At 37.9% G+C, this 11,246-nt stretch overlaps 1 protein-coding gene across 1 annotated transcript in view; it reads left to right on the top strand.

Moving 5' to 3' along the window:
* The first annotated feature begins 6,454 nt into the window (after positions 1–6,454).
* The window catches only part of LOC126872612 (neuroendocrine convertase 1-like), a 29,399-nt gene continuing 24,607 nt past the window's right edge, over positions 6,455–11,246 (top strand). The window contains exons 1-2 of the mRNA XM_050632718.1: positions 6,455–6,462; positions 6,550–6,715. Coding sequence (XP_050488675.1) covers positions 6,455–6,462; positions 6,550–6,715 — 174 coding nt within the window. The remainder of the gene's footprint in view (positions 6,463–6,549; positions 6,716–11,246) is intronic.

Genomic DNA, 11,246 nt, shown 5'->3' with positions numbered 1-11,246 from the left:
CATAATAGTTTCAGAAGGAATAAAAAGGTCGCAGAATAAATGTCGAAAAGATCCTCGCCGCGAGATAGAAACGGTGCAAATTTCCACGCACTTGGAAGATTTAAGGGACGAATTTCCTTTTTCAACGCGCGATAAGCAATTCCACGGACAATTAAACAATTCTTAATTATTCGATGAAGATAGCACGGTTATAGCTTGTTGTTCTCCGCTGTTATCTACAAGGTCTGCATGATGCACAAGACTCGTTCTTAACGGCTAACGAGGTCTTCGCGTTCTACAGAATAAAAAGGGAAACGAGGGCCGGAAGACAAGAAAAAAAGAGAAGAAAGTGGAAAAAGTGGAAAAGAAGGGTGAAAAATATTGTTTCGTGGATAAGTTCGCTGTTGTCTCGCGAGAAAGACTGTAAAAAGCGACGATAAGGCGAGGGAACTCTCTTATCTGACTCGATACGGCTCTCAGTTGTAATGCCGGGTATTCGCGATGTTTAAAGAATCTTCTTCCCGTGGAGAGCTCTTACCCGTTGTAAATTTCTCCGCTCGTTCGAGTGAAACGAGCTGAACGTTTGGATAATGCAAAATAAACGCGGAACGGAAGAGAGAATGGATTTCTTCGAGGAAGGGTGGAACAATAGCTTTGTTATGAAAACGAATTAATTAATTCCTATAAATGCCTCGTTGAAACAACAAACTACAGAAGCAGAAAATGGAGCTCGAGCTGACTGTGTTAGGTCCGAGTTAAGTCGAGCAAGCTCTAAGATTGGATTAGATCGGGATTAGGTAATACTATTTGATCTTCTCTCGCGATGTAATCGCAGTTTCTACGATGAATTAATATCGCAGAAGGCGTGACAGGTTAAAATCTATTACCGAAATGTTCCAATTCTTCTTACATAGTGTTGTCGTCCTAGAGCAACAATGTAAGTAACTGGTTTTCTAGGGAAATGATTTGAAGAAGGAAATATAGATAGAGAACGTTCCAAAAACTACCAACCGGGCCTCCGAGAATCAATCTCAATTTATAGTTACCAGAATCATTGAAAATTGTGAAAATATTCGAATTCTTATTACAATTGGTATTATTTTACAGTAAACAAGAGTACAGCTACTTGTGTCTCATGATATTAATCCTTCGGCATCAATCGTGTAGTTGTTGGACTTGCACTTCACGCTAACGTTTCGTAGTCGTTGTAGTCTATCTCTTTAAGCTAGACCCGAAACCCGTTCCATGCAAAATGCAAGTGCAAAGTGCAAAATGCAAAGTACAAGTGCAACAGTTACACGATTACAGCCGAAAAACCAATATCATGACATTTTACCATCGTGAAAGTTTGAAATCTAAAAAATTTTCTAGAAGAAAATAAAGGCAGAGAAATTTTCGAAGCTCCCAAAAACTGTTGACCAAACTTGCAAAATCTGAATTGAAAAATGCCACGATTATAAAAGTTTACAAAGCTACTTAAATCCCTCTCCATTCTTCAGAGCAAGAAAGAATAATCTTTGCCGCTGTTCACAGGGAAATATAGATAGGGAAATATCCAATGTTACCAAAAACTACCAAGAACTAGCGAAAATCAATTTCAATTTATAGATGCCACAATCATAGAGAAAGAAAGGGGTACGGAAACCGCGACCGATCCATCGAAAAAGTAACGGCTAGCAGTTTGGTCGGAAGTTTCCTCCATGCAAGACAGATCGGTATCACGCTGAGAAAAATACGGTAACTCGCAAGGTCGATCGTGAAAAACGTCGGTAGACCGCCCCAGGCCTCGTGTACAGAGTCAAAGTTTCGCAAGTTGCATTAAAGCAGAAACGAAGAGGGGGAAGGAACACGAAATTCGCGCGGGAAGTGGGTGGGGTAAGAAGCAACGGGGGTGTGACGTATAATTTATGCGATCATAGATGTAATCGCATTTGAATATTCACAACTATGCGCGTCGCCGGAGCTGGTAACTTTATAATTACCAAGTAAATTACCTTTCCTCCGCACCTTCCGACCCTTCTTCCTCCTTCCAGTGTTTCCAACCCCTTTCGGCTGGCCGCCGCCCGCCACGTACGAGAACAACCAGCCACCTCCTCGAGGCAACCGGGGGCCGAATTTATTGAAAATTAAGTCCGATTTTATCGCGCGGAAACTTTCCAATTTTCTACGGTTACTTTCGCGTTCTATTTCGACCGACTGGCGAAGAATTTGCGACGGGGCAGACTGCGAGGAAGCTTAATAAACGTCACAGCCTGATTATGCTCGCGAACGAGACGAAGCTGATCGAACCAACTTCCTAACTAACGTTACAAAATACGCGAGTTGCACGAGAGAGCTTTCTTTCCTAAAGGAGAGAAGCTAACTTGAAATTGCGTTGGTTTTTCTTATTCCGCTTTGTTCCTCTAAAGAATCTACCCTTGTTTTATTTTTTATTCTTTACGATGCATAAATGTCGTGTATGTACAAAAGTGAAAATAAAAAATGGAATATGTACGATGATAATTTCAATAATCTAACAACATCAAATCGATGATTATTATCGAAATAAGTAAGGAAATCGTTCTCTTTTTTCTTCTTCAGTGAATCTCTCTGATTTTTGAATTCTTGCGCCAGAAAGATGTATTGTATGAATATAAAAGTGTAAATGGAAAATTGTCTGTGACGTTGTATCATTATTTACGACAATTTGAATAATCTAGCGTATCGAATCTTTGATCAACGTCGAGACAACAAATAAATACAATTTTCAATGATAATAACGCAAACGTGATATATGCAGACGATGAAATGGAAATACACAAAATACATGCTGCCTTAATGGAATACAAACTTCCGTTAACTATTGTAACGGAATTATCTGAAAACTGTCAACGGGTGACAACGGACCGTTAACAGGAAAGTAATGCATGTTTCGAAGCCATAAACGATTGCCTCGAAATAGTGGGAACTGGTCGGTCGGTGGGCCAGAATAGGAAAGTCTCGGTGGAAAATGGACGCGATCGTCGAAGGTCCTACACGTTCACGGGAAATCGAATTCCATCCGTGGAAATGGTCGTACATTTTTAGCAAACGAATTTCTCGACGTTTCCCATTAATTTGCATCGTTATTATTTGGTCGTTTTCTCGATCGAAATATTGGACAAATTAATGTGTACACTGTGGAGAAAATTTATAGTTGCTCGCAAAAGTATTTGAGCATTCATCATAGAAAAGTTTTATCTATGTACCCTACCTATATGTTACATAAAACATTTTGAAATTTTGTCAGCAGTGTAATGAGATACGACTGTCATGATTCTATTGATAAATTCTGAAACTGATCTAGAAATTTATGTACAAGTTAGAAGTCATTTATTGTAAATATATTTCTTACAAAATTAGTATTTAGTGTTATTATATAAGTATTAAAGGCAAGTCCAAAAAATATCGAGGTTCATTACTAAAATTGATAATTCACTGTTTATATCTGTGCAACATATACTTGCACTAGATATCATTTGGTTTCTGTTATAGAGTTTCAAATTAATTTCGCCTCGTTACGATGCCAATTAAATTTCAAAATGTTTCATGTAGCATAATATATTCATAAAAAGCGTCTATAAATCTTCGAATACTTTCGTGTGCTACTCTTTTAAATCATTATCTTTGCTGTTTTTATCTATCTTCGGCATAAAAAATTCTAAGAAAAAAAAATGTAAAATGTTACACGCGTGTTTAGTGCTCACCCATCCAGGAAAAATTTGGCAATAAAAAGCTCGACTTACACCGTGACAATGTTTCAGCCAAAGTGGAAAATCCCTGCAAATAGAAGAACCAAGGATTTATTCCGAATTCGACGTGAGCAGAAGCAAAACGAGTTCCCTTTATCGACAGATATCCCGTTCTCCTTTCCCTACGAACTTTACGATGCCTGCTGCTCTCTGTTTCTGCTTTTATCAGCCACCCTTCAGTGTGTCTTCGCGTGTATATTTATCCAAAGGTAGCCAGTAAGGGAGCTTGAATTTATTTATAAGTACTACCCTCCAGAGGCCGACAAAGTGAAGTCGTTCTGGGTTGAAAAGTGTGAAATTTTTCTCTATCTGTCCGCACTTCTCGTCCATCAATTATATCCAGATTCCTATGACATATTTCCCTTCAAGTTTATTCAATGAACGATTTCTTATAATTCTCGATAATATCCAATGTCTTTCTGCGATGACTTATAACCCATAACCTATTGTGATCTTCGAATTTTTCTATTTCAATCTTGCTTTTGGTTTGGGCGATAAAATGTAATTTTCTAATTAAAGTATTTAAGAGAATTGAATAGAACTGAACCGAGAAATTATGGCTACCAATAATAATCTTTTGATATTCCATTCAAATTTGTGATACTGCTTTAACCTGTAAGGGGCCTGATATATTACTTTCTTAAAATGCGGATAATATTTAAAAATAATAAATACTGCATAGACGACCGCTACATGATTCAAAGACACGAATAAAGTTCCCATAACTTGAGAAACATGGTTCATCATGGAGATACAGCAAGTACCGCAGTTTCTTCATAAACTCGTCATAAAACTTCACAAGATTACAGCATATAGATGAAATCGGAGGTAATAACGAACAAGATATTAATGGTTCAATTTAAAGATATTAACGTCGTGAAATATATTAGATCGACAGCAACAACTGAGCTAACGCACAAGGATTAGACAAGAATTACTCTGTTTGTACGGTACAGGTACAGAAAGATACAATGTAACCGGACAGAACAAATATTTAATTCTACAATATGCTTTGACAAAAAAAGGGGGAAAAGGGAGAGAAATAAAAAAATTGCAAACCTCGTTGTACGCGTATTTGATCAATACAAACCGACAAGTTCTACGTACGCGCCATTGAACCAATTATCCCGAAGGATTCGACCGGATTTCTACGTATCACAGAGAGACTATATCTGCAAAGTGTAACAGAAGCGAAATTTCATACGAACTTTAAATATAGTGGGTGCAAATCGCCTTTGGTAACTGTTGTCCTACGGGAACGTGAATATTAACATGTTTCACGCTATATGTACCGAAGTTTACAATGCATAAGTCAGAATTACAAATAGACACGTCGGATATGTAAATAAACAAACCGTGGAGGTAAATAAATAAACTGGAAATGCTCACACGGAAAATTTTAGTCGTACGATGGGTTTGAATAAAACTTCGTATGAAAATCACGCATACAGAAAACCACATGTGATTTTTAAGTAAATTAGGCAGTGAAGAAAACGAACAAACAAAATTTATTATTTACATAATATTTCGTGAAAAAAAATCACTGCGAAGGTTTTTTGGAATGTTTGTTGATATCCTTCGATTGATCGTCGCACTCGTGACATTTCGTAAAATAGACGAATTATTTCGAGTCATTTCTCGCAAAATTGACTCACTACTGATTGTAATTGAGATGCAAAATTATACCGACCGCTGGATGCTTTGTGTTATATTCTCTGGAAATTCCTCGGCGTAATCGAAACGCTTTCCAGAGCAAACATAGTCGAAATTAATCGCAACCTGTCTCAAGGATCGGTGCAGGAGCTACACTCTCAGCTGAGAACAGACATTCGCAAAAATATGCAATGACAGGTGGTAAATGCGAAACACTTTCAGACGACGAGATAAATTCAGATATGGGGAATGCATGTATTTAATGTTATAATAAAAATTTCATGTGTATAATGTGTGACCCTTGATAATCAATTTCTTTATCTTATTTGTTCTTAATATAATTTCAAATTTTGATTCAGATCTCACGTAAACTTCTTTCTTAATTACAAAGCTTTTTTTGATAAGATGATTAATTCATTATGTTCCTCTTGTAACTATTGCAAATAATTTTCTCTTGTGTCGTTATCTTTTATCAGTGCAAAATCATCATTGTTTAATCATTTCCTCAATAAATGAAATCACTTATGACATCTTTATATGAACCATAGAGATATCACGATATTTGTGCACAGAGAAATATATTCCACGAATTATAACAACAATGTGTTTTATGATGAGTCATAAAAAAACAGATAGTTCAGAAAATGTTTCATTGTACGCAAGATTACAATAGAACCATTTATCGGATTCGAAGTTCTGTTAAATAAGAGGGTGGAAAAAGGACATAAACAGGATAAATGGTGTCTTTTTAAAACAGACAGGCAATCACTCTTCGTCCCTAATCGTACCTTGTTTGCGTTATCACGTGCGTGACCCTTCCCCGGTTACCTGCCAGGCCTGGTGGGGAATGTAAGCTCGCCTACAAGCAAAAAGGAGGATCGGAACTAATTGTCACACACACTGTCCGATCACTTGTCATTCGAGATCCAATAGTCACCGAGGGAACTTCGTTACAGCGATTGTTCTTCCAGAGAAATTAAGTGAAAGAAAATTTAAAATAAAAATCCTCTAATTGCATCGAGAGTATTAATTACGCGAATTCAACTACCGATATGACTAGGTATCTCATCAATTTTAAATCGTAACACATAATGTCTCTCATAATATTACAGATAAGTGTCAGTGACGAGTGAATTCATGTCCACAGTGTAAACTTTTGGCTCGTTATCTTTTCAATCATCCTGAATAAGCTTGCAACGAGTATAGTGGTTGATGGTGATAATCATCGAGAGGAATGGGTGGTCAGAATTCAAGGTGGGCCACAAGTTGCATCTCTTTTGGCGTTGCAGAGTGGATACAGGTATCTCGGACCGGTATGTCAATCGATCAAATTTTTAAATAAACGATATTCCATCCTTGTAATTATACTACAAATACAATTAAATAAGTGTAAGCTAAATAATGATACGTTTCACTTATTAAATGGGCTGTTTCGAAACCGTATTGATCGATTATCAACATAAATTACAAAGCAGAGAAAAAGGATGATATTGCAAATACTGCTTCATTTTACCTTAGAATTCTGTAATGGAATTGTTCAGTTTGGCTTCTGAGAGATTCCAATGTCGTAGCAACTGCGTTACTTTAAATATTCACTATATTTTTATATATTACGTATCTACCTTTTACACTTATAAAGCTTCAGATAAGTAACGATTTCACATCGAGTTATCACTTTTCGTCGAATTAAGTATTTGAATTATTCCAACGAATGGAAAATCGGAAAGATAGTCGGTGAAAACTACACGAGATATTCACTTTTTCGTGTAGGCAGCGGTTTAATTTTGCAGGGGACGCGTGGTCGAGTGAGTTAATATTTGAAGATAGAATGGGTGTGAAACAGAATAGAGAAAAAAGCGTGGGAGTCGCTGTTGCATAGAATATTCACCGGTAATTCCGGAAATAAGTTCGTCAACGTTACGTAGAACAGCTTTCTATCCCTCTGAACACAGGGCATTGCGAGATGCAATTAAAACTTGAACAACTGCTTAATAACTTATTGTTAGCCACTTGTGCAACGCCCAATTCCAGTTTAACTTCGACCAGAGTATCCCGCCATTGTAACTTAACTTTCGTGTTTATCTCAGACAGAAGTAGTCGCGAACGAACTTCCTTCTCGTTGAACGGTAGGGAGAAAGGACTGGCAGCGAATTTATTGCCGCGAAACCGAAATTATTCGTCGGCAAATCGACGAAAACAAAACCGGCGGATTTGTGAGCCCGCTGAATGTCTTCTGAATTCAATCATCGTAAAATGTACACTGGCAAAAGCATCAGATTAAACCTTTGAAATCTCTGTTGTTTCAACAGAGATTTCGAGAAATTGTTTCCCAAATATTGAAAAGCTCGTGATGATTCGATGTTTAACGCTGAAACTACCGAACATATTAAAATGGTCAGTTGTAGATATCTTCTCTTTGCAATTAATAGAATCTAATAAATCTACATAATAAATAAAAACTAATAAAATCTAAGTGTCTTTAGCAAAATTAATGCCGACTTTCGTTGGCCAAAAATTTGGAATTATATCAGTGCTGAATCTTCTCTCAATTATCTTATTACTTCTAACAAATTAAGTTTAACTAATGTTTAAGTAATTAATTCCGATATAATGTCAATACTAGTCACTTGTATGGCTGGTTCAAGACTACCTTATGCTTACAATAATATAATTAATTTCTATTATATCTTTCATATTTTCATCCATTGTTTTCGATTTAGCGAGAAGTAAGATTTACTTAACCAGCATTGATTTTTACTAATCCTTGACTCAACGATTTCAGAAGTTTCCTTTTAATAAACGACTCGGTTAGGGGATTAGTTACGATCATTCTATATATATAGTATATTTAGAGACGCATAACACAGATCGATAATTTCATTATCAAACGAATTAAAACGTTCCATGGATATCGAGTTACAAGTAATTAAACGTACAATATGAAATATACAAGCGCCATCGGAGAAAGGCTCAAGTACCGAACGTCAAACGAAACTAATTAATAGGACGAGAAACGGATGAACGGTAACATGTGCGGTGTACAAACAGATGTTTTACACGTTCCGATAATCCGCAACGAGTCACTCTAATCTCAAGTGTTCGTTAAACAGCGGCGCAAAACGCGTCCGCTCCATTTCACGCGTGACGCAAACCCGATGTTTCAAGAGAGTCGCGGATTCACTTTGAAACGTTGTTAAAACCGTGAATCGTGGGTGACGATTCCTACGATGATGCCAGAATAATATCCATCCCAAAAAAATGCCACGAATTCTTCAAGCGAATTCATTAGGATTTTGCAAACATGCGTCCAAGATTCGCTCATAACATAAACAAGATAGTGCTGCTCCTTTAAAATACTGAAACATTCATGTTTCCTTATTTTCGTATATTATATTATAAGTTGAACGCTGCGCGTCGCATTTCTGAGAATTCGCGGCCAGCTAGCGAGATAAAACTTAGTAGCCAACGACCGAGGTGGCGTGAAAGGGATGATAATAGTCTTCAGTCGAGGGAAATATTTATGTTTCCTTATTTTCATATATTATATTATTAGTTGAAAACTACGCACCGTACTTCTAAGAATTTGCAGTGAGATAACAAGACAAGGGTTGCAAGGGTTACTGGTCAGCGACAAAAGAAAAAATGGGTGATGAGGAGAGGGGGTGATAGTGGTCGTCTCGTGAGGAACCGGCTCGAGAATATTTGTACAGATTCATTGAAATGTAGATGAAATTATTCTATTTCATTAGTAGTTTATAGAGGATATTTCTTTGCCTGGAATTTTCAAAACCTAATTGCTACTGCAAAATTGCAGTAGTAATTCAAATACCTTGAGCAAACGTTTCGCGGGAATATTTTCCCGTCGATCGTTCACCGGGATTCCGTCAATCCGCGGGCGGACGCGATATTTCTGCTGATGCAGCCTCCAACCTTTTATCGACAAATAATATTTACATATAATTCCAGTTCAGTTGGCGCGATGTAATTTCGCCGGAACGGCGAACATTTTTTCGGACCTCCGTTTTCTTATCGGAAATGAATATAATTGAGTGGCGACGAAATACACGACACATTAAATGCAGTAATTATCATGTTAGTAATGAAAACCACAGGCGAAGAGAGTCATAAGTTTCTCGTTTCTCACAGAACAATTTCTTAATGTAGTATGTCGTCGACCAATCCTACGTGTAAACTATCTACGTATCTTGGAATGTATTTAGGCATCATTCGATTATTTCATATTAGAATACTTATTTTTAGTCACCAATTGACATAAAGATCTGAAAATTGACAAGAATTGTCTTGTCATAAATTTAAAGAGCAAGTAAATTGAACTGAAGAAATATTGTATTTTTAATATAAAAACAAAACTTTTTAAAAAAGAGGGAGTCAAATAGATCAAGTTCCGAAAAGTGACCGTAATTAAGAAATCTAGAACGCAAGAATAGCAATGATATCACGCCCATGTCGTAAATCTGGCTTAAAACTATCTATCTATAATCCCTTGACATATAACTCCCCAAGCTAAAAAAGGAAAAGAGAACACAGTGAAAAGGCAATATTGTTATCACTTTTTTTATTGAACTTCACACTCTAAACGTCGACCCTAAAAATCGTTTCCGAAACGTTTCTCTGGCCGATGCAATCGCGATGCATCGCGAGAAGAATGGGGTTAGCTTAGGTACATAAGGGACGAGGAAACGAGACGATCGGCTAAACATCGGTTGGTCCAGAGGCAAAAGGGAGAAAATACGTCCGGGGATATCTTCTTGGTCGGTGGGACGTTTTCTCTCGCGCGACTTGATCTCAAGGCAGAACTCGTTTTGCAAAGTGCACGAGCGAGGGGAAGAGACGAGACGAGAAGAAATATAGAAAGATAGAAGGAGAAGGAAGGTGGAACGGGAAGAAGAAACCGGGGAACGAGATCTGGCCGATGTCTCGGTGAATCTCGACGCGGAAACGGAGGGAGAGAATGGCTGGAACGAGCGATCAAATGGTTCGTGAGGCTTGCTTACCGAGATAATCTCTTTGCAGCGATCCGTGTGCCGTGGGGAAACGATTTGGCCGCACTTTTTCGACGCTTCCCCGTTACATTCACGTCTCGCTGGATCTCGAAGGCCTGAAATACGTTTACGCTTTCGCGCAGATTTACCAGGCCAACGGGAACACGGTGGGCAGGAGGAGGGAGGGGGAGAGCTTGCTTGGTAAAATGTACGGGATCCACGTTCAAAGGCTCGGGAAGCTGGGAAAATTTCTAGAGTGAACGGCAACCCTCTCTTTCCACGCGTATTTGACTGGGGCCACAAAGCGAAAACTTCTTTCGAGGAAATTGAGACGCGCCCGTGATCTTCGAATAACGGTGACTTTTCGCTCGTGCTGTCTCTCTTTGCACGTTCATCCGAAGGTAGACTCGATGTATCGCAGCGTGTATCGCGAAAGTAACTACACGCGTATGCAAGTGTAAGAGAGAAGGGCGAATCGAATTTCATCTAGCTTTTTACGAGCGTCGTGCCGTGAATGCCTTCGATAACTCTTAAATCGTGTAGCACGATAAGGGTGTATGCTTTGTCTAAAAGCGTCGATGGACGAGAATTTGTTGCGCGAGTATCAATGTAATAAGATAAGATAAAGTTTTTTGTGCGCTGTGTCGTTTCGCGGAGAACGGATTTTTCCCGAGAATTATTAAAAAGGAAAAAAGGAATTGATGGAAGCTATAGAAATGATACGTCCATTGTGTTGAATTATACGTCCCTGTTTTTAAAGTGTATTGAACAGAGTTAAATTTTGAGATACATACGTCACAGTCAAATATTATATTCGTAGTTATAATCGTGTATTCTAAAA

The sequence above is a fragment of the Bombus huntii genome, chromosome 13, assembly GCF_024542735.1.
Source record: "Bombus huntii isolate Logan2020A chromosome 13, iyBomHunt1.1, whole genome shotgun sequence".
NCBI lineage: Eukaryota > Metazoa > Arthropoda > Insecta > Hymenoptera > Apidae > Bombus > Bombus huntii.
Note: the sequence above shows the minus strand (reverse complement) of the source record. Positions and strands in the feature narration are given on the sequence as shown.